The sequence below is a fragment of the Oncorhynchus kisutch genome, unplaced genomic scaffold (assembly GCF_002021735.2).
Source record: "Oncorhynchus kisutch isolate 150728-3 unplaced genomic scaffold, Okis_V2 Okis03b-Okis08b_hom, whole genome shotgun sequence".
NCBI lineage: Eukaryota > Metazoa > Chordata > Actinopteri > Salmoniformes > Salmonidae > Oncorhynchus > Oncorhynchus kisutch.
Window position 1 is genome coordinate 16,658,214 of NW_022261980.1, and position 24,099 is coordinate 16,682,312.

The 24,099-nt window shown below is 45.6% G+C and overlaps 2 protein-coding genes across 4 annotated transcripts in view; one reads left to right on the forward strand and one right to left on the reverse strand.

The window, feature by feature from the left end:
- LOC109886258 (BTB/POZ domain-containing protein KCTD19) overlaps positions 1 to 2,558 on the forward strand; it is a 35,741-nt gene extending 33,183 nt beyond the window's left edge. For both annotated transcript variants that reach the window (XM_031812570.1, XM_031812571.1), the window contains exon 16: positions 28 to 2,558. In XM_031812570.1, the coding sequence (XP_031668430.1) occupies positions 28 to 114 (87 nt within the window). In that variant the 3' untranslated portion in view covers positions 115 to 2,558. The remainder of the gene's footprint in view (positions 1 to 27) is intronic.
- A 55-nt stretch (positions 2,559 to 2,613) lies between these two features.
- On the reverse strand, positions 2,614 to 23,907 carry LOC116359613 (pleckstrin homology domain-containing family G member 4B-like). 2 transcript variants are annotated; one of them, XM_031812572.1, is made up of 7 exons: positions 23,660 to 23,907; positions 22,954 to 23,124; positions 18,532 to 18,712; positions 17,892 to 18,008; positions 16,491 to 16,748; positions 5,919 to 5,981; positions 2,614 to 5,354 (listed from the first exon to the last, which is right to left on the reverse strand). In XM_031812572.1, the coding sequence occupies exons 1-7, from the start codon at positions 23,855 to 23,857 to the stop codon at positions 5,275 to 5,277; spliced, it is 1,068 nt and encodes a 355-aa protein (XP_031668432.1). In that variant the 5' UTR covers positions 23,858 to 23,907; the 3' UTR covers positions 2,614 to 5,274. The 2 variants fall into 2 exon arrangements, with proteins under 2 accessions (XP_031668432.1, XP_031668433.1); XM_031812573.1 differs by lacking the exon at positions 5,919 to 5,981.
- Positions 23,908 to 24,099: the final 192 nt, after the last annotated feature.

Consider the following 24,099-nt stretch of genomic DNA (forward strand, 5'->3'; position numbering starts at 1 on the left):
GATCCATCTTTCCTTTCCTTGTTCCAGTTCTCCCTTCCTCTAGCCCAGCGCTACTCTGACTGTCTGGAGCAGCTGGACAGAGGACACTGTCGTACAGTCAGTCTGTTTCCTTAAGACTACAGACCCGGTGTTCCCCCCCACCTCAACACAGTAAGACAGACTACAGACACACAGTGTTCCCCACACCTCAACACAGTAAGACAGACTACAGACACACAGTGTTCCCCACACCTCAACACAGTAAGACAGACTACAGACACACAGTGTTCCCCACACCTCAACACAGTAAGACAGACTACAGACACACAGTGTTCCCCACACCTCAACACAATAAGACAGACTACAGACCCAGTGTCCCCCCCACCTCAACACAGTAAGACAGACTACAGACCCAGTGCCCCCCCCCCACCTCAACACAGTAAGACAGACTACAGACACACAGTGTTCCCCCCACCTCAACACAGTAAGACAGACTACAGACCCAGTGTCCCCCCCACTTCAACACAGTAAGACAGACTACAGACCCAGTGTTCCCCCCACCTCAACACAGTAAGACAGACTACAGACCCAGTGTTCCCAACCTCAACACAGTAGGACAGACTACAGACACACAGTGTTCTCCCCACCTCAACACAGTAAGACAGACTACAGACACAGTGCCCCCCCACCTCAACACAGTAAGACAGACTACAGACCCAGTGTCCCCCACACCTCAACACAGTAAGACAGACTACAGACCCAGTGTTCCCCCCCCACCTCAACACAGACTACAGACCCAGTGTTCCCCCCACCTCAACACAGTAAGACAGACACACAGTGGTCCCCCCCCCCCCCACCTCAGGAAGACATGTTGACTGACCTACACCCCCCTCAGGATCCCAGTGAAAACCAACACCCCCCTCAGGATCCCAGTGAAAACCAACACCCTCCTCAGGATCCCAGTGAAAACCTACACCCCCCTCAGGATCCCAGTGAAAACCTACACCCTCCTCAGGATCCCAGTGAAAACCTACACCCTCCTCAGGATCCCAGTGAAAACCTACACCCTCCTCAGGATCCCAGTGAAAACCTACACCCTCCTCAGGATCCCAGTGAAAACCTACACCCCCCTCAGGATCCCAGTGAAAACCTACACCCTCCTCAGGATCCCAGTGAAAACCTACACCCCCCTCAGGATCCCAGTGAAAACCAACACCCTCCTCAGGATCCCAGTGAAAACCTACACCCCCCTCAGGATCCCAGTGAAAACCTACACCCCCCTCAGGATCCCAGTGAAAACCAACACCCTCCTCAGGATCCCAGTGAAAACCTACACCCCCCTCAGGATCCCAGTGAAAACCTACACCCCCCTCAGGATCCCAGTGAAAACCTACACCCCCCTCAGGATCCCAGTGAAAACCTACACCCTCCTCAGGATCCCAGTGAAAACCTACACCCCCCTCAGGATCCCAGTGAAAACCAACACCCTCCTCAGGATCCCAGTGAAAACCTACACCCCCCTCAGGATCCCAGTGAAAACCTACACCCTCCTCAGGATCCCAGTGAAAACCTACACCCTCCTCAGGATCCCAGTGAAAACCTACACCCTCCTCAGGATCCCAGTGAAAACCTACACCCTCCTCAGGATCCCAGTGAAAACCTACACCCCCCTCAGGATCCCAGTGAAAACCTACACCCCCCTCAGGATCCCAGTGAAAACCTACACCCCCCTCAGGATCCCAGTGAAAACCAACACCCTCCTCAGGATCCCAGTGAAAACCTACACCCCCCTCAGGATCCCAGTGAAAACCTACACCTCCCTCAGGATCCCAGTGAAAACCAACACCCTCCTCAGGATCCCAGTGAAAACCTACACCCCCCTCAGGATCCCAGTGAAAACCTACACCCTCCTCAGGATCCCAGTGAAAACCTACACCCTCCTCAGGATCCCAGTGAAAACCTACACCCTCCTCAGGATCCCAGTGAAAACCTACACCCCCCTCAGGATCCCAGTGAAAACCTACACCCCCCTCAGGATCCCAGTGAAAACCTACACCCCCCTCAGGATCCCAGTGAAAACCTACACCCTCCTCAGGATCCCAGTGAAAACCTACACCCCCCTCAGGATCCCAGTGAAAACCTACACCCCCCTCAGGATCCCAGTGAAAACCTACACCCTCCTCAGGATCCCAGTGAAAACCTACACCCTCCTCAGGATCCCAGTGAAAACCTACACCCTCCTTCTGGATACAAAAGCCAACACATGTTTATTAAAAGTTAGAACATGTTGGGATGAAGAGAGATGACAGAGGATGAAGACAGGGGATGAAGACAGGGGATGAAGACAGGGGATGAAGACAGGGGATGAAGACAGGGGATGAAGACATTCATGCTCCAGATTCAACGAGTGGAAAGTCATTTTGTTGTTGAATGTTGATTCCCTGCTGCTTTCTACTGGTTGATACATGTACAACGTTATCACAGTCTTCCTCTGCTTTCTCCTACACAATACTAGAACCAGGGAGCACCACTGGTGCAAATATATTTACAGACAGACAATGTACATTTAGCGGATTTCCTTTCTTCTTAATGCCGTCTTTAAAAAATAAAAATAAAATGTATATGAACAAGAAACATTTTTTTATTTTTTATTTATTTATTTGAAACTCTGTAGGTGAAAGTAGCCTCTCTCTTCTTCTCTCGGTGTGTACCGTTCTCCTCTCTCCATTCTACAGCCCCGAGTCACTCAGCTGGGAGGACCTCAGCCTCTCTCTCTCTTCTTCTCTCGGTGTGCACCGTTCTCCTCTCTCCATTCTACAGCCCCGAGTCACTCAGCTGGGAGGACCTCAGCCTCTCTCTTCTTCTCTCGGTGTGTACCGTTCTCCTCTCTCCATTCTACAGCCCCGAGTCACTCAGCTGGAAGGACAGATCTACTACGATCAGGAGGACAGGACCTCAGCCTCTCAGACCCACTGGCTCTGACCTGTCAGGGAACTGACCTGGAGTCAGGCTCACGTCACAAATAGCACCTTATTCCCTATATATAAGTGCACTAGTTTCGACCAGAGCTTTTGGCCGTAGGTCTCTGGTCAACAGTAATCCCCTACATAATGAATAGGTTGCTATTTGGGATACACCCTCAGTCAGACCTGAACGGCTACAGGAAGTGGCAACAGACCGAGACACAGAACAAAACTACAACACCACCACAGTAAAACAAGATGGAGGAATCTGACGTTATGTGAAGACATTGTAAAAAAGAGTCGTACCAGAATGCCGAAAAATGAACATGTTGCTTTGGACCTTTTTTGAAGAGTATCCTGACTGATTCAGAACTAGCCTTTCATCCCAGGGTATAACATCAATCAACAGGTGAACCAGAACTATCCTTTCATCCCAGGGTATACCAGAACTATCCTTTCATCCCAGGGTATACCAGAACTATCCTTTCATCCCAGGGTATACCAGAACTATCCTTTCATCCCAGGGTATACCAGAACTATCCTTTCATCCCAGGGTATACCAGAACTAGCCTTTCAGCCCAGGGTATACCAGAACTAGCCTTTCATCCCAGGGTATACCAGAACTAGCCTTTCATCCCAGGGTATATCATCAATCAACAGGTGAACCAGAACTAACATTTCATCCCAGGGTATAACAGAACTAGCCTTTCATCCCAGGGTATACCAGAACTAGCCTTTCATCCCAGGGTATACCAGAACTAACCTTTCATCCCAGGGTATACCAGAACTAGCCTTTCATCCCAGGGTATACCAGAACTAGCCTTTCATCCCAGGGTATAACATCAATCAATAGGTGAATCAGAACTAGCCTTTCATCCCAGGGTATAACATCAATCAATAGGTGAATCAGAACTAGCCTTTCATCCCAGGGTATACCAGAACTAGCCTTTCATCCCAGGGTATACCAGAACTAGCCTTTCATCCCAGGGTATAACAGAACTAGCCTTTCATCCCAGGGTATACCAGAACTAGCCTTTCATCCCAGGGTATAACAGAACTAGCCTTTCATCCCAGGGTATATCATCAATCAACAGATGAACCAGAACTAGTATTTCATCCCAGGGTATATCATCAATCAACAGGTGAACCAGAACTAACATTTCAGCCCAGGGTATAACAGAACGAGCCTTTCATCACAGGGTATATCAGAACTAGTCTTTCATCCCAGGGTATAACATCAATCAACAGGTGAACCAGAACTAGCCTTTCATCCCAGGGTATAACAGAACTAGCCTTTCATCCCAGGGTATATCATCAATCAACAGATGAACCAGAACTAGCATTTCATCCCAGGGTATATCATCAATCAACAGGTGAACCAGAACTAGCCTTTCATCCCAGGGTATATCATCAATCAACAGGTGAACCAGAACTAACATTTCATCCCAGGGTATAACAGATCGAGCCTTTCATCCCAGGGTATATCAGAACTAGTCTTTCATCCCAGGGTATAACATCAATCAACAGGTGAACCAGAACTAGCCTTTCATCCCAGGGTATAACATCAATCAACAGGTGAACCAGAACTAGTCTTTCATCCCAGGGTATAACATCAATCAACAGGTGAACCAGAACTAGCCTTTCATCCCAGGGTATATCAGAACTAGCCTTTCTCCCAGGGTATAACATCAATCAACAGGTGAACCAGAACTAGCCTTTCATCCCAGGGTATATCATCAATCAACAGGTGAACCAGAACTAGCCTTTCATCCCAGGGTATATCATCAATCAACAGGTGAACCAGAACTAGCCTTTCATCCCAGGGTATACCAGAACTAGCCTTTCATCCCAGGGTATATCATCAATCAACAGGTGAACCAGAACTAGCCTTTCATCCCAGGGTATAACATCAATCAACAGGTGAACCAGAACTAGCCTTTCATCCCAGGGTATAACATCAATCAACAGGTGAACCAGAACTAGCATTTAATCAATCAACAGGTGAACCAGAACTAGCCTTTCATCCCAGGGTATAACATCAATCAACAGGTGAACCAGAACTAGCCTTTCATCCCAGGGTATAACATCAATCAACAGGTAAATTTAGAAGTTGCAGTAAAAGTGGTCAACAAGACGATAAAGAAACCAACCATTCATAAATTCACAGGAAACTATTAAAATCATTATTTACAGAATAACCCAATAGAGTACAAGGGAAAAAAACGACTGCACCCACCAGTACTTTTGGGAAGAAAAATTACAATATTTAAATTAACTTATAAAAGCTATGCTCAAAAGTGACTTTTCTGTTTATTTAACAAGTCCCAGGTCTTTACAGTGTCCATGTGAGATGCTGCTGGCAGCGCGTCTGTCTTCCTTGGCGTGGTAATAGTGTCTTTCTGGATATCAGACCTGTAGAGAGAGACCAGAGTAACAGACTTACTACAGAGATACTACAAGAACCCAGACCTCCCATCAAAAACACCACAGCTAGCCTGAAATCCAGACCTGTTTCGTGCTAACATTCCACCTCTTGTACTCTTGTGTCATTTGTTTGGCACGACGAGGAGATGAACGTTAACACAAAGAGACTGGTACCCAGGCTATGGCACAAACAGCAGCAGCTTGGAGAAATACAGGCTTCCATACAGTATAGATTATAGCACAGCTCTTAGCCCAGGCCCCATATTCACATATCATCTCAGTAACAGTGCTGATCTGGGATCAGTTTTGTCCCCCTTTTTAGATCATAATGAATGAGATTACAAGGGCTGGTGGGACCTGATCCTAGTTCAACCACTCCTACTCTGAGAAGCTCTGTGAATACAGGCCCTGGGCGTTGTTTAGAGAAGGTGGTTTGAGTTGAGGCTTTGCTTAGAGAAGGTGGTTTGAGTTGAGGCTTTGCTTAGAGAAGGAGGTTTGAGTTGAGGCTTTGTTTAGAGAAGGAGGTTTGAGTTGAGGCGTTGCTCCACTTACTCCAAGCAGGGTCCCAGTCAGGAATCACACTATAGTGGAAGGGCCTATGATCTGAGCTACTTTCTGGAGATGAATGGAGGGAAGGAGAGGGGGAGGGGGAGAGAGGGAGAGGGGAGGGGGAGGGAGGGAAGAGAGGGGGAGGGAGGGAGAGGGGGAGGGAGGGAGGAAGAAAGAGAGAGAGGGCGGGAGGGAGAAAGGGAGGGGAAGCCAGGGTTACAGATGTGTTATGAGGAATGTTACAAGCATTGATCATGTCAGCAGGGTTATTGATCATGTCAGCAGGGTTATTGATCATGTCAGCAGGGTTTTGCAGAAAGCCAAGCTCATACAGGTGACATTTAATCAATCAATGAAATTATAGTTAACACAAATCAATAGTATATATCACATTCCATTACAGACAAACTATCAACCATTCTTTGGTTGGTACAGTAACTAAGACAAACTATATTAATCTTTAACTTCCAATCTGTAGAAACTATGGGAATAGAATATATATGTAAATGATGTAAATCATTAGAGATTTAAGGAGATGGGATGGACAGAGAGTCGCTGATATACAGTATGTACTCATGGAGGGATGATCTATACAGTATGGAGGGATGATCTATACAGTATGGAGGGATGATCTATACAGTATGGAGGGATGGAGGGATGATCTATACATTATGGAGGGATGATCTATACAGTATGGAGGGATGATCTATACAGTATGGAGGGATGATCTATACAGTATGTACTCATGGAGGGATGATCTATACAGTATGGAGGGATGATCTATACAGTATGGAGGGATGATCTATACAGTATGGAGGGATGGAGGGATGATCTATACATTATGGAGGGATGATCTATACAGTATGGAGGGATGATCTATACAGTATGGAGGGATGATCTATACATTATGGAGGGATGATCTATACAGTATGGAGGGATGATCTATACATTATGGAGGGATGATCTATACAGTATGGAGGGATGATCTATACAGTATGGAGGGATGATCTATACATTATGGAGGGATGATCTATACAGTATGGAGGGATGATCTATACATTATGGAGGGATGATCTATACAGTATGGAGGGATGATCTATACAGTATGGAGGGATGATCTATACAGTATGGAGGGATGATCTATACAGGATGGAGGGATGATCTATACAGTATGGAGGGATGATCTATACAGTATGGAGGGATTATCTATGCAGTATGTACTCATGGAGGGATGATCTATACAGTATGGAGGGATGATCTATACAGTATGGAGGGATGATCTATACAGTATGTACTCATGGAGGGATGATCTATACAGTATGGAGGGATGATCTATACAGTATGGAGGGATGATCTATACAGTATGGAGGGATGATCTATACAGTATGTACTCATGGAGGGATGATCTATACTGTATGTACTCATGGAGGGATGATCTATACGGTATGTAGGCATGGAGGGATGATCTATACAGTATGTAGTCATGGAGGGATGATCTATGCAGTATGTAGTCATGGAGGGATAATCTATACAGTATGTCGTCATGGAGGATGATGATCTATACAGTATGTAGTCATGGAGGGATGATCTATACAGTATGTAGTCATGGAGGGATGATCTATACAGTATGGAGGGATGATCTATACAGTATGTAGTCATGGGGGGATGATCTATACAGTATGTACTCATGGAGGGATGATCTATACAGTATGTAGTCATGGAGGGATGATCTATACAGTATGTAGTCATGAGGGATGATCTATACAGTATGTACTCATGGAGGGATGATCTATACAGTATGTAGTCATGGAGGGATGATCTATACAGTATGGAGGGATGATCTATACAGTATGGAGGGATGATCTATACAGTATGTACTCATGGAGGGATGATCTATACAGTATGTAGTCATGGAGGGATGATCTATACTGTATGTACTCATGGAGGGATGATCTATACGGTATGTAGTCATGGAGGGATGATCTATACAGTATGGAGGGATGATCTATACAGTATGTAGTCATGGAGGGATGATCTATACAGTATGTACTCATGGAGGGATGATCTATACAGTATGTAGTCATGGAGGGATGATCTATACAGTATGGAGGGATGATCTATACAGTATGGAGGGATGATCTATACAGTATGGAGGGATGATCTATACTGTATGTACTCATGGAGGGATGATCTATACAGTATGTAGGCATGGAGGGATGATCTATACAGTATGTAGTCATGGAGGGATGATCTATGCAGTATGTAGTCATGGAGGGATAATCTATACAGTATGTCGTCATGGAGGATGATGATCTATACAGTATGTAGTCATGGAGGGATGATCTATACAGTATGGAGGGATGATCTATACAGTATGTAGTCATGGGGGGATGATCTATACAGTATGTACTCATGGAGGGATGATCTATACAGTATGTAGTCATGGAGGGATGATCTATACAGTATGGAGGGATGGAGGGATGATCTATACAGTATGTACTCATGGAGGGATGATCTATACAGTATGTATTCATGCAGGGATGATCTATACAGTATGTAGTCATGGAGGGATGATCTATACAGTATGTAGTCATGGAGGGATGATCTATACAGTATGTAGTCATGGAGGGATGATCTATACAGTATGGAGGGATGATCTATACAGTATGGAGGGATGATCTATACTGTATGTACTCATGGAGGGATGATCTATACAGTATGTAGGCATGGAGGGATGATCTATACAGTATGTAGTCATGGAGGGATGATCTATGCAGTATGTAGTCATGGAGGGATGATCTATACAGTATGGAGGGATGATCTATAAGGGATGATCTATACAGTATGGAGGGATGATCTATACAGTATGTAGGCATGGAGGGATGATCTATGCAGTATGTAGTCATGGAGGGATAATCTATACAGTATGTCGTCATGGAGGATGATGATATATACAGTATGTAGTCATGGAGGGATGATCTATACAGTATGGAGGGATGATCTATACAGTATGTAGTCATGGGGGGATGATCTATACAGTATGTACTCATGGAGGGATGATCTATACAGTATAGTATCCAAGATGGCGTAGCAGTAAGTCGTCCTGTCGTGTCGTGTCCCTGTATATTTTGTTTATATTTTGTTTATTTTTCGTTTTTTTACATATTTTTCGTTTTTTACATAGCTATCCCTCTAAAAACATTTTGCTAAACCTAAGCTTCCAAATACGCTGGATCTTCACAACTAGCTATCTAGCTAAACTGCAACCCTGGATGATTACCCCTGGCTAGCGTTTCCACCCACTTAGCTTGAAGCTAGCCCGGCCTGCGCTACCACCGTAGCATACTCCTGAGCTACAATACCCGGGCCCACGACCGGTCTATCGATGTCACCGCATGAAGAGGAATAAACAGACTCACCCCATCGCGACGTCCCCCAAAGGCTAACTCTCTAGCCCTCGCTATCTCCCTGCTTGCTAATTCGGCCTGCTAACTGCTAGCTTGTCCAGCTCCGGTCCGCTAACTGCTACCTTGTCTAGCCCGGGCCTACAAACTGTTAGCTTGTTAGCACAGGCCTGCTAACCGCCTGAATCGCCGCGTCCCAAACGCCCACCGGACCCATATTTACTTTCTATCTCTTTTGACTTTTAATTTGTTTATACCTTCCGGAAACCTGCCTCACCCAATGTGATACGGAATCGCTATTATTTTTTATTTATTTTTAGAACACACTCAAGAACCTCCAGAAGCTAACCAGCTAACTAGCTACAAGCTACTTAGTCATTGTTCGTTTTTTTAACCTGGATAACACTCGCCAGTCCAGCTTCCCTTCCCCATCCACCGCTGCCCCCTGGACACTGATCTCTTGGCTACATAGCTGATGCACGCTGGACTGTCCATAAATCACGGTACTCCATTCTGCTTGTTTGTTTTATCTGTTGGCCCCGTTGCCTAGTCTACGCCATTTTACCTGCTGTTGTTGTGCTAGCTGATTAGCTGTTGTCTCACCTACTGTTTTAGCTAGCTTTCCCAATTCAACACCTGTGATTACTGTATGCCTCGCTGTATGTCTCTCTCAAATGTCAATATGCCTTGTATACTGTTGTTCAGGTTAGTTATCATTGTTTTAGTTCACAATGGAGCCCCTAGTTCCACTCTTCATACCCCTGATAACTCCTTTGTCCCACCTCCCACACATGCGGTGACCTCACCCATTACTACCAGCATGTCCAGAGATACAACCTCTCTCATCATCACCCAGTGCCTGGGCTTACCTCCGCTGTACCCGCACCCCACCATACCCCTGTCTGCGCATTATGCCCTGAATATATTCTACCATGCCCAGAAACCTGCTCCTCTTATTCTCTGTCCCCAACGCTCTAGGCGACCAGTTTTGATAGCCTTTAGCCGCACCCTCATACTACTCCTTCTCTGTTCCGCGGGTGATGTGGAGGTAAACCCAGGCCCTGCATGTCCCCAGGCACCCTCATTTGTTGACTTCTGTGTTCGAAAAAGCCTTGGTTTCATGCATGTCAACATCAGAAGCCTCCTCCCTAAGTTTGTCTTACTCACTGCTTTAGCACACTCTGCTAACCCTGATGTCCTTGCTGTGTCTGAATCCTGGCTCAGGAAGGCCACCAAAAATTCAGAGATTTCCATACCCAACTATAACATCTTCCGTCAAGATAGAACTGCCAAAGGGGGAGGAGTTGCAGTTTACTGCAGAGATGGCCTGCAAAGTAATGTCATACTTTCCAGGTCCATACCCAAACAGTTCGAACTACTAATTTTGAAAATTACTCTCTCCAGAAATAAGTCTCTCACGGTTGCCGCCTGCTACCGACCCCCCTCAGCTCCCAGCTGTGCCCTGGACACCATTTGTGAATTGATCGCCCCCCATCTAGCTTCAGAGTTTGTTCTGTTAGGTGACCTAAACTGGGATATGCTTAACACCCCGCCAGTCCTACAATCTAAGCTAGATGCCCTCAATCTCACACAAATCATCAAGGAACCCACCAGGTACAACCCTAACTCTGTAAACAAGGGCACCCTCATAGACGTCATCCTGACCAACTGGCCCTCCAAATACACCTCCGCTGTCTTCAACCAGGATCTCAGCGATCACTGCCTCATTGCCTGTATCCGCTACGGAGCCGCAGTCAAACGACCACCCCTCATCACTGTCAAACGCTCCCTAAAACACTTCTGTGAGCAGGCCTTTCTAATCGACCTGGCCCGGGTATCCTGGAAGGACATTGACCTCATCCCGTCAGTTGAGGATGCCTGGTCATTCTTTAAAAGTAACTTCCTCACCATTTTAGATAAGCATGCTCCGTTCAAAAAATGCAGAACTAAGAACAGATACAGCCCTTGGTTCACCCCAGACCTGACTGCCCTCGACCAGCACAAAAACATCCTGTGGCGGACTGCAATAGCATCGAATAGTCCCCGTGATATGCAACTGTTCAGGGAAGTCCGGAACCAATACACGCAGTCAGTCAGGAAAGCTAAGGCCAGCTTCTTCAGGCAGAAGTTTGCATCCTGTAGCTCCAACTCCAAAAAGTTCTGGGACACTGTGAAGTCCATGGAGAACAAGAGCACCTCCTCCCAGCTGCCCACTGCACTGAGGCTAGGTAACACGGTCACCACTGATAAATCCATGATTATCGAAAACTTCAATAAGCATTTCTCAACGGCTGGCCATGCCTTCCGCCTGGCTACTTCAACCTCGGCCAACAGCTCCGCCCCCCCCGCAGCTCCTCGCCCAAGCCTCTCCAGGTTCTCCTTTACCCAAATCCAGATAGCAGATGTTCTGAAAGAGCTGCAAAACCTGGACCCGTACAAATCAGCTGGGCTTGACAATCTGGACCCTCTATTTCTGAAACTATCTGCCACCATTGTCGCAACCCCTATTACCAGCCTGTTCAACCTCTCTTTCATCTCGTCTGAGATCCCCAAGGATTGGAAAGCTGCCGCAGTCATCCCCCTCTTCAAAGGGGGAGACACCCTGGACCCAAACTGTTACAGACCTATATCCATCCTGCCCTGCCTATCTAAGGTCTTCGAAAGCCAAGTCAACAAACAGGTCACTGACCATCTCGAATCCCACCGTACCTTCTCCGCTGTGCAATCTGGTTTCCGAGCCGGTCATGGGTGCACCTCAGCCACACTCAAGGTACTAAACGACATCATAACCGCCATCGATAAAAGACAGTACTGTGCAGCCGTCTTCATCGACCTCGCCAAGGCTTTCGACTCTGTCAATCACCATATTCTTATCGGCAGACTCAGTAGCCTCGGTTTTTCGGATGACTGCCTTGCCTGGTTCACCAATTACTTTGCAGACAGAGTTCAGTGTGTCAAATCGGAGGGCATGCTGTCCGGTCCTCTGGCAGTCTCTATGGGGGTGCCACAGGGTTCAATTCTCGGGCCGACTCTTTTCTCTGTGTATATCAATGATGTTGCTCTTGCTGCGGGCGATTCCCTGATCCACCTCTACGCAGACGACACCATTCTATATACTTTCGGCCCGTCTTTGGACACTGTGCTATCTAACCTCCAAACAAGCTTCAATGCCATACAACACTCCTTCCGTGGCCTCCAACTGCTCTTAAACGCTAGTAAAACCAAATGCATGCTTTTCAACCGGTCGCTGCCTGCACCTGCATGCCCGACTAGCATCACCACCCTGGATGGTTCCGACCTAGAATATGTGGACGTCTATAAGTACCTAGGTGTCTGGCTAGACTGCAAACTCTCCTTCCAGACTCATATCAAACATCTCCAATCGAAAATCAAATCAAGAGTCGGCTTTCTATTCCGCAACAAAGCCTCCTTCACTCAAGCCGCCAAGCTTACCCTAGTAAAACTGACTATCCTACCGATCCTCGACTTCGGCGATGTCATCTACAAAATGGCTTCCAACACTCTACTCAGCAAACTGGATGCAGTCTATCACAGTGCCATCCGTTTTGTCACTAAAGCACCTTATACTACCCACCACTGCGACTTGTATGCTCTAGTCGGCTGGCCCTCGCTACATATTCGTCGCCAGACCCACTGGCTCCAGGTCATCTACAAGTCTATGCTAGGTAAAGCTCCGCCTTATCTCAGCTCACTGGTCACGATGGCAACACCCATCCGTAGCACGCGCTCCAGCAGGTGTATCTCACTGATCATCCCTAAAGCCAACACCTCATTTGGCCGCCTTTCGTTCCAGTACTCTGCTGCCTGTGACTGGAACGAATTGCAAAAATCGCTGAAGTTGGAGACTTTTATCTCCCTCACCAACTTCAAACATCAGCTATCTGAGCAGCTAACCGATCGCTGCAGCTGTACATAGTCTATTGGTAAATAGCCCACCCTTTTCACCTACCTCATCCCCGTACTGTTTTTATTTATTTACTTTTCTGCTCTTCTGCACACCAATATCTCTACCTGTACATGACCATCTGATCTTTTATCACTCCAGTGTTAATCTGCAAAATTGTAATTATTTGCCTACCTCCTCATGCCTTTTGCACACATTGTATATAGACCCCCCCTTCGTTTTCTACTGTGTTATTGACTTGTTAATTGTTTACTCCATGTGTAACTCTTTGTTGTATGCTCACACTGCTATGCTTTATCTTGGCCAGGTCGCAGTTGCAAATGAGAACTTGTTCTCAACTAGCCTACCTGGTTAAATAAAGGTGAAATAAAAAAAATAAAATGTAGTCTTGGAGGGATGATCTATACAGTATGTACTCATGGAGGGATGATCTATACAGTATGTAGTCATGGGGGGATGATCTATACAGTATGTACTCATGGAGGGATGATCTATACAGTATGTATTCATGCAGGGATGATCTATACAGTATGTAGTCATGGAGGGATGATCTATACAGTATGTACTCATGGAGGGATGATCTATACAGTATGTAGTCATGGAGGGATGATCTATACAGTATGGAGGGATGATCTATACAGTATGGAGGGATGATCTATACAGTATGGAGGGATGATCTATACAGTATGGAGGGATGATCTATACTGTATGTACTCATGGAGGGATGATCTATACAGTATGTAGGCATGGAGGGATGATCTATACAGTATGTAGTCATGGAGGGATGATCTATGCAGTATGTAGTCATGGAGGGATAATCTATACAGTATGTCGTCATGGAGGATGATGATCTATACAGTATGTAGTCTTGGAGGGATGATCTATACAGTATGGAGGGATGATCTATACAGTATGTAGTCATGGGGGGATGATCTATACAGTATGTACTCATGGAGGGATGATCTATACAGTATGTAGTCATGGAGGGATGATCTATACAGTATGGAGGGATGGAGGGATGATCTATACAGTATGTACTCATGGAGGGATGATCTATACAGTATGTAGTCATGGAGGGATGATCTATACAGTATGTAGTCATGGAGGGATGATCTATACAGTATGGAGGGATGATCTATACAATATGTAGTCATGGAGGGATGATCTATACAGTATGTAGTCATGGAGGGATGATCTATACAGTATGTAGTCATGGAGGGATGATCTATACAGTATGGAGGGATGATCTATACAGTATGTAGTCATAGAGGGATGATCTATACAGTATGGAGGGATGATCTATACAGTATGTACTCGTGGAGGGATGATCTATACAGTATGTAGGCATGGAGGGATGATCTATACAGTATGTAGTCATGGAGGGATGATCTATGCAGTATGTAGTCATGGAGGGATAATCTATACAGTATGTCGTCATGGAGGATGATGATCTATACAGTATGTAGTCATGGAGGGATGATCTATACAGTATGGAGGGATTATCTATACAGTATGTAGTCATGGAGGGATGATCTATACAGTATGTACACATGGAGGGATGATCTATACAGTATGGAGGGATGATCTATACAGTATGGAGGGATGATCTATACAGTATGTAGTCATGGAGGAATGATCTATACAGTATGTAGTCATGAGGGATGATCTATACAGTATGTACTCATGGAGGGATGATCTATACAGTATGGAGTCATGGAGGGATGATCTATATAGTATATAGTCATGAGGGATGATCTATACAGTATGGAGGGATGGAGGGATGATCTATACAGTATGTAGTCATGGAGGGATGATCTATACAGTATGTAGTCATGGAGGGATGATCTATACAGTATGTAGTCATGGAGGGATGATCTATACAGTATGTACTCATGGAGGGATGATCTATACAGTATGGAGGGATGATCTATACAGTATGTAGTCATGGAGGGATGATCTATACAGTATGGAGGGATGATCTATACAGTATGTAGTCATGGAGGGATGATCTATACAGTATGGAGGGATGATCTATACCGTATGTACTCGTGGAGGGATGATCTATACAGTATGTAGGCATGGAGGGATGATCTATACAGTATGTAGTCATGGAGGGATGATCTATGCAGTATGTAGTCATGGAGGGATAATCTATACAGTATGTCGTCATGGAGGATGATGATCTATACAGTATGGAGGGATTATCTATACAGTATGTAGTCATGGAGGGATGATCTATGCAGTATGTACACATGGAGGGATGATCTATACAGTATGGAGGGATGATCTATACAGTATGGAGTGATGATCTATACAGTATGGAGGGATGATCTATACAGTATGTAGTCATGGAGGAATGATCTATACAGTATGTAGTCATGAGGGATGATCTATACAGTATGTACTCATGGAGGGATGATCTATACAGTATGGAGTCATGGAGGGATGATCTATACAGTATGGAGTCATGGAGGGATGATCTATATAGTATATAGTCATGAGGGATGATCTATACAGTATGGAGGGATGATCTATACAGTATGTAGTCATGGAGGGATGATCTATACAGTATGTACTCATGGAGGGATGATCTATACAGTATGGAGTCATGGAGGGATGATCTATACAGTATGTAGTCATGGAGGGATGATCTATACAGTATGTAGTCATGGAGGGATGATCTATACAGTATGTACTCATGGAGGGATGATCTATACAGTATGTAGTCATGGAGGGATGATCTATACAGTATGGAGGGATGATCTATACAGTATGTAGTCATGGAGGGATGATCTATACAGTATGGAGGGATGATCTATACAGTATGTAGTCATGGAGGGATGATCTATACAGTATGGAGGGATGGAGGCATGATCTATACAGTATGGAGGGATGGAGGCATGATCTATACAGTATGTAGTCATGGAGGGATGATCTATACAGTATGGAGGGATGATCTATACAGTATGTAGTCATGGAGGGATGATCTATACAGTATGGAGGGATGATCTATACAGTATGGAGGGATGATCTATACAGTATGGAGGGATGATCTATACAGTATGTACTCATGGAGGGATGATCTATACAGTATGTAGTCATGGAGGGATGATCTATACAGTATGGAGGGATGATCTATACAGTATGTAGTCATGGAGGGATGATCTATACAGTATGGAGGGATGATCTATACAGTATGGAGGGATGATCTATACAGTATGGAGGGATGATCTATACAGTATGTACTCATGGATGGCTGGCTGCTGGTCTCGTGCTCCAACTCGTCTTCCTCCATACACGGGTTGATGAAGGGCCTCTCTCCCCCGGGCAGCAGGGCCTGGCTGTGGCTGCTGTACATGTGCAGGTTGAGGGGCCCCAGGAGAGTGCAGGAGCCAGACGCAGCAGGGGCCCCACCGCCAGACCCCCCGTTACTCGACGCTGTACGCTTGAAAGGGTTGGAGTGGTCGAACAGGGACACGGCAATGGAGGCTCGAGTTCTGGCACCTGGGGGACAGGAGAGGACAGGACGGGTCAGTCATATATTCAGGGACCGCTTTGCTTTAGTGGTTATTGATCAGTGTAATAGACAGTGGTTTAGTGGTTATTGATCAGTGTAATAGACAGTGGTTTAGTGGTTATTGATCAGTGTAATAGACAGTGGTTTAGTGGTTATTGATCAGTGTACTAGACAGTGGTTTAGTGGTTATTGATCAGTGTAATAGACAGTGGTTTAGTGGTTATTGATCAGTGTACTAGACAGTGGTTTAGTGGTTATTGATCAGTGTAATAGACAGTGGTTTAGTGGTTATTGATCAGTGTACTAGACAGTGGTTTAGTGGTTATTGATCAGTGTACTACACAGTGGTTATTGATCAGTGTACTAGACAGTGGTTTAGTTTAATGGTTATTGATCAGTGTAATAGACAGTGGTTTAGTGGTTATTGATCAGTGTACTAGACAGTGGTTTAGTGGTTATTGATCAGTGTACTAGACAGTGGTTTAGTTTAATGGTTATTGATCAGTGTAATAGACAGTGGTTTAGTGGTTATTGATCAGTGTACTAGACAGTGGTTTAGTGGTTATTGATCAGTGTACTAGACAGTGGTTTAGTGGTTATTGATCAGTGTAATAGACAGTGGTTTAGTTTAGTGGTTATTGATCAGTGTACTAGACGGCGGTTTATTGGTTATTGATCAGTGTAATAGACAGTGGTTTAGTGGTTATTGATCAGTGTACTAGACAGTGGTTTAATGGTTATTGATCAGTGTAATAGACAGTGGTTTAGTTTAGTGGTTATTGATCAGTGTAATAGACAGTGGTTTAGTGGTTATTGATCAGTGTAATAGACAGTGGTTTAGTGGTTATTGATTAGTGTACTAGACAGTGGTTTAATGGTTATTGATCAGTGTAATAGACAGTGGTTTAGTTTAGTGGTTATTGATCAGTGTAATAGACAGTGGTTTAGTGGTTATTGATCATTGTAATAGACAGCGGTTTAGTTTAGTGGTTATTGATCAGTGTAATAGACAGTGGTTTAGTGGTTATTGATCAGTGTACTAGACAGTGGTTTAGTGGTTATTGATCAGTGTACTAGACAGTGGTTTAGTGGTTATTGATCAGTGTAATAGACAGTGGTTTAGTGGTTACCTCGTCCCTTCATGATGTAGTCTATAGCCCTGTCGTTGATGGCAGCATCACTGGGTTTAATGTCCAGGAACGGCTTGTTACCCACTCCCATGGAAACCATCTCCTGATTACGGATCTCTGAACACAACACAGAGATGAATTAACCACACTGGGCCCACCCAAACAGACCCAGATAACACTTGTATCAACTGTTATGTTCCCTCTCTCTCCTTCTCTCTGTCTCTCTCTCTCCCTCTCTCTGTCTCTCCCTCTCTCTGTCTCTCCCTCCCTCCCTCCCTCTCTCTCTCTCCCTCTCTCTGTCTCTCCCTCTCTCTGTCTCTCCCTCCCTCCCTCCCTCTCTCTCTCTCCCTCTCTCTGTCTCTCCCTCTCTCTGTCTCTCCCTCCCTCCCTCCCTCTCTCTCTCTCCCTCTCTGTCTCTCCCTCCCCTCCCTCCCTCCCTGTCTCTCCCTCCCCCTCCCTCCCTCCCTCTCTGTCTCTCCCTCCCTCCCTCCCTCCCTCCCTCCCTCCCTCCCTCCCTCCCTCCCTCTCCCTCCCTCCCTCTCTCCCTCCCTCCCTCTCTCCCTCCCTCCCTCTCTCCCTCCCTCCCTCCCTCCCTCCCTCCCTCCCTCCCTCCCTCCCTCCCTCCCTCCCTCATCTCTACCTTTATTCCGGGTAGCCTGCTGCCAGAGGATACGTGCGATGTTGGAGGTCCAGGCGTGTTTGATGTCTGCGTTGGAGGCCTGCAGGACATACGTCTGGTTCTTACTGCTCCTGCGTCTGAACCACACCTCGAAACGAAGACTGTTGTCCCCAGATGTCTCTGTCATCCCCACGTCTGCCGTCTGGGGAGAGGGAGAAAGAGAGAGAGGGAGGGAGATGTGATTCCCAACAAAATAACATTCCTTTTTTTTTTACAACTTCTACGTTTCTGCTTATCACATCTCTACATTGTAAAAACAAAGGAGAACCAAATCCCTATGTCACTACTACAACTGGCCACAGTATAACCTAATCCCTATGTCACTACTACAACTGACCACAGTATAACCTAATCCCTATGTCACTACTACAACTGGCCACAGTATAACCTAATCCCTATGTCACCTCTACAACTGACCACAGTATAACCTAATCCCTATGTCACCTCTACAACTGACCACAGTATAACCTAATCCCTATGTCACTTCTACAACTGACCACAGTATAACCTAATCCCTATGTCACTACTACAACTGACCACAGTATAACCTAATCCCTATGTCACCTCTACAACTGACCACAGTATAACCTAATCCCTATGTCACTTCTACAACTGACCACAGTATAACCAAATCCCTATGTCACCTCTACAACTGACCACAGTATAACCTAATCCCTATGTCACTTCTACAACTGACCACAGTATAACCAAATCCCTATGTCACCTCTACAACTGACCACAGTATAACCTAATCCCTATGTCACTACTACAACTGACCACAGTATAACCTAATCCCTATGTCACTACTACAACTGACCACAGTATAACCAAATCCCTATGTCACTACTACAACTGGCCACAGTATAACCAAATCCCTATGTCACTTCTACAACTGGCCACAGTATAACCAACACTTAATGGAGTGTTTGTAGATATAGAGGGACCCACCTTAAAGGGGTGTTGGTAGATATAGAGGGACCCACCTTAAAGGAGTGTTGGTAGATATAGAGGGTAGATATAGAGGGTAGATATAGAGGGTAGATATAGAGGGACCCACCTTAAAGGAGTGTTGGTAGATATAGAGGGTAGATATAGAGGGTCCCACCTTAAAGGAGTGTTGTGTAGAGATATAGGGACCCACCTTAAAGGAGTGTTGGTGGATATAGAGGGTAGATATAGAGGGTAGATATAGAGGGACCCACCTTAAAGGAGTGTTGGTAGATATAGAGGGTCCCACCTTAAAGGAGTGTTGGTGGATATAGAGGGTAGATATAGAGGGACCCACCTTAAAGGAGTGTTGGTAGATATAGAGGGTAGATATAGAGGGTCCCACCTTAAAGGAGTGTTGGTGGATATAGAGGGTAGATATAGAGGGTGAGATATAGAGGGACCCACCTTAAAGGAGTGTTGGTAGATATAGAGGGTAGATATGAGGGTAGATATAGAGGGACCCACCTTAAAGGAGTGCTGTAGATATAGAGGGTAGATATAGAGGGTAGATATAGAGGGTAGATTAGAGGGACCCACTTAAAGGAGTGTTGGTGGATATAGAGGGTAGGTATAGAGGGACCCACCTTAAGGAGTGTTGGTAGATATAGAGGGTAGATATAGAGGGTAGATATAGAGGGACCCACCTTAAAGGAGTGTTGGTAGATATAGAGGGACCCACCTAAAAGAAGTGGTTGGTAGATATAGAGGGACCCACCTTAAAGGAGTGTTGGTAGATATAGAGGGACCCACCTTAAAGGAGTGTTGGTAGATATAGAGGGACCCACCTTAAAGGAGTGTTGGTAGATTAGAGGGACCCACCTTAAAGAAGTGTGGGTAGATATAGAGGGGAGATATAGAGGGTAGATATAGAGGGACCCACCTTAAAGAAGTGTTGGTAGATATAGAGGGTAGATATAGAGGGACCCACCTTAAAGAAGTGTTGGTAGATATAGAGGGACCCACCTTAAAGGAGTGTTGGTAGATATAGAGGGAGCCACCTTAAAGGAGTGTTGGTAGATATAGAGGGTAGATATAGAGGGACCCACCTTAAAGGAGTGTTGGTAGATATAGAGGGACCCACCTAAAGGAGTGTTGGTAGATATAGAGGGTAGATATAGAGGGTAGATATAGAGGGTCCCACCTTAAAGGAGTGTTGGTGGATATAGAGGGTAGATATAGAGGGTAGATATAGAGGGACCCACCTTAAAGGAGTGTTGGTAGATATAGAGGGTAGATATAGAGGGTAGATATAGAGGGTAGATATAGAGGGACCCACCTTAAAGGAGTGCTGGTAGATATATAGGGTAATATAGAGGGTAGATATAGAGGGACCCACCTTAAAGAGTGTTGGTGGATATGAGGGGTAGGTATAGAGGGGACCCACCTTAAAGGAGTGTTGGTAGATATAGAGGGTAGATATAGAGGGTAGATATAGAGGGTAGATATAGAGGACCCCACCTTAAAGGAGTGTTGGTAGATATAGAGAGACCCACCTTAAAGAAGTGTTGGTAGATATAGAGGGACCCACCTTAAAGGAGTGTTGGTAGATATAGAGGGACCCACCTTAAAGGAGTGTTGGTAGATATAGAGGGACCCACCTTAAAGAAGTGTTGGTAGATATAGGAGGGTAGATATAGAGGGTAGAATATAGAGGGACCCACCTTAAAGAAGTGTTGGTAGATATAGAGGGTAGATATAGAGGGACCCACCTTAAAGAAGTGTTGGTAGATATAGAGGGACCCACCTTAAAGGAGTGTTGGTAGATATAGAGGGACCCACCTTAAAGAAGTGTTTGTAGATATAGAGAGACCCACCTTAAAGGAGTGTTGGTAGATATAGAGGGTAGATATAGAGGGACCCACCTTAAAGGAGTGTGGGTAGATATAGAGGACCCACCTTAAAGGAGGTTTGGTAGATATAGAGGGACCCACCTTAAAGGAGTGTTGGTAGATATAGAGGGACCCACCTTAAAGGAGTGTTGGTAGATATAGAGGGTAGATATAGAGGGACCCACCTTAAAGGAGTGTTGGTGGATATAGAGGGTAGATATAGAGGGACCCACCTTAAAGGAGTGTTGTAGATATAGAGGGTAGATATAGAGGGTAGATATAGAGGGTAGATATAGAGGGACCCACCTTAAAGGAGTGTTGGTGGATATAGAGGGTAGATATAGAGGGTAGATATAGAGGTTAGATATAGAGGGTAGATATAGAGGGGCCCACCTTAAAGGAGTGTTTGTAGATATAGAGGGTAGATATAGAGGGACCCACCTTAAAGGAGTGTTGGTAGATATAGAGGGACCCACCTTAAAGGAGTGTTGGTAGATATATAGGGTAGATATAGAGGGTAGATATAGAGGGACCCACCTTAAAGGAGTGTTGGTGGATATAGAGGGTAGATATAGAGGGACCCACCTTAAAGGAGTGTTGGTAGATATAGAGGGACCCACCTTAAAGGAGTGTTGGTAGATATAGAGGGACCCACCTTAAAGGAGTGTTGGTAGATATAGAGGGACCCACCTTAAAGGAGTGTTGGTAGATATAGAGGGACCCACCTTAAGGAGTGTTGGTAGATATAGAGGGACCCACCTTAAAAAAGTGTTGGTAGATATAGAGGGTAGATATAGAGGGTAGATATAGAGGGTAGATATAGAGGGTAGATATAGAGGGTAGATATAGAGGGACCCACCTTAAAGGAGTGTTGGTGGATATAGAGGGTAGATATAGAGGGACCCACCTTAAAGGAGTGTTGGTAGATATAGAGGGACCCACCTTAAAGGAGTGTTGGTAGATATAGAGGGACCCACCTTAAAGGAGTGTTGGTAGATATAGAGGGACCCACCTTAAAGGAGTGTTGGTAGATATAGAGGGACCCACCTTAAAGGAGTGTTGGTAGATATAGAGGGACCCACCTTAAAGGAGTGTTGGTAGATATAGAGGGTAGATATAGAGGTAGATATAGAGGGTAGATATAGAGGGTAGATATAGAGGGTAGATATAGAGGGACCCACCTTAAAGGAGTGTTTGTAGATATAGAGGGACCCACCTTAAAGGAGTGTTGGTAGATATAGAGGGACCCACCTTAAAGGAGTGTTGGTAGATATAGAGGGACCCACCTTAAAGGAGTGTTGGTAGATATAGAGGGTAGATATAGAGGGTAGATATAGAGGGTAGATATAGAGGGACCCACCTTAAAGGAGTGTTTGTAGATATAGAGGGTAGATATAGAGGGTAGATATAGAGGGACCCACCTTAAAGAGTGTTGGTGGATATAGAGGGTAGATATAGAGGGACCCACCTTAAAGGAGTGTTGGTGGATATAGAGGGTAGATATAGAGGGACCCACCTTAAAGGAGTGTTGGTGGATATAGAGGGTAGATATAGAGGGACCCACCTTAAAGGAGTGTTTGTAGATGTAAACGTCCAGTCCTCCTTCGATGCGTTTGGGTTTACTGAACAGCACCAGGTCTTGAAACAGGAAGACATGGCGCTGACACTTCTTCCTGCCATACCAGATCCAGAACTCATCCTGTCTGACCAGCTGACCCTGCTCCTTCAGGTTCACCTGGGGAGGACGAGACAAGAGTCAGGCTAAATATACAACACTTCATGTTACTCAAACACCTGTTGCACGTTGCCATCCTCCCAAGTCTCGTTCTTCACCCTGCTATTTCACAATCAAGTCTAGAACTGTCCCAGTAGTATTTTACAATCCCCCCCCCCCCCCCCTTGTATTTCAGGACTTCCCCAAATCGTTCAGTTCCACAGAGAGTTTGTCATATTATCGCTGTACCACACAGGAGGCTGGTGGCACCTTACTTGGGGAGGACGGGCTCGTGGTACGGCTGGAGTGGAATTAGTGGAATGGGATCAAACACATCACATGGTTTCTATGTTGGATACCGTGTCACTCCAGACGTTATTATGAGCCGTTCTCCCCCCTCGGCCGTCTCCCCCCTCGGCCGTCTCCCCCTCGGCCGTCTCCCCCTCGGCCGTCTCCCCCTCGGCCGTCTCCCCTCGGCCGTCTCCCGAGTTGGACCGTAACTCTGTGAGGGTCAAAGAAGACACGATAACTCTCAGGCTGAAGGTGCGTCACTCACATCACAGTCTCGAATGGCGTCCATGGCGAGCAGGTCGTTGCCGTGACGCAGCTGGAACTTGACCATCTCCGCGGCGGCTCGGAGGTAGCCCAGCTCTGTCTCCTGCGCCTCGCTCACCTCCTTGATCAGGTCTTTGAGGAGGAGAGCGTATTTAGCCATCCTCTGGATGGGCTTTAACAGGTAGGAGGCCAGGTCCATCTTATCTCCCAGCTTCAGCTGCTTGTTCTATAGTGGTTAGAGGTGAAAGGTTATACAGCTAGACAGCTAGCTAGACAGACAGACAGGCAGACAGACAGCTAATCAGACAGACAGACAGCTAGACATCCTCTGAATGGGCTTTACAGGTAGGAGGTCAGGTCCATCTTATCTCCCAGCTTCAGCTGCTTGTTCTATAGCGGTTAGAGGTCAAAGGTTATGCAGTTAGACAGACAGACAGACAG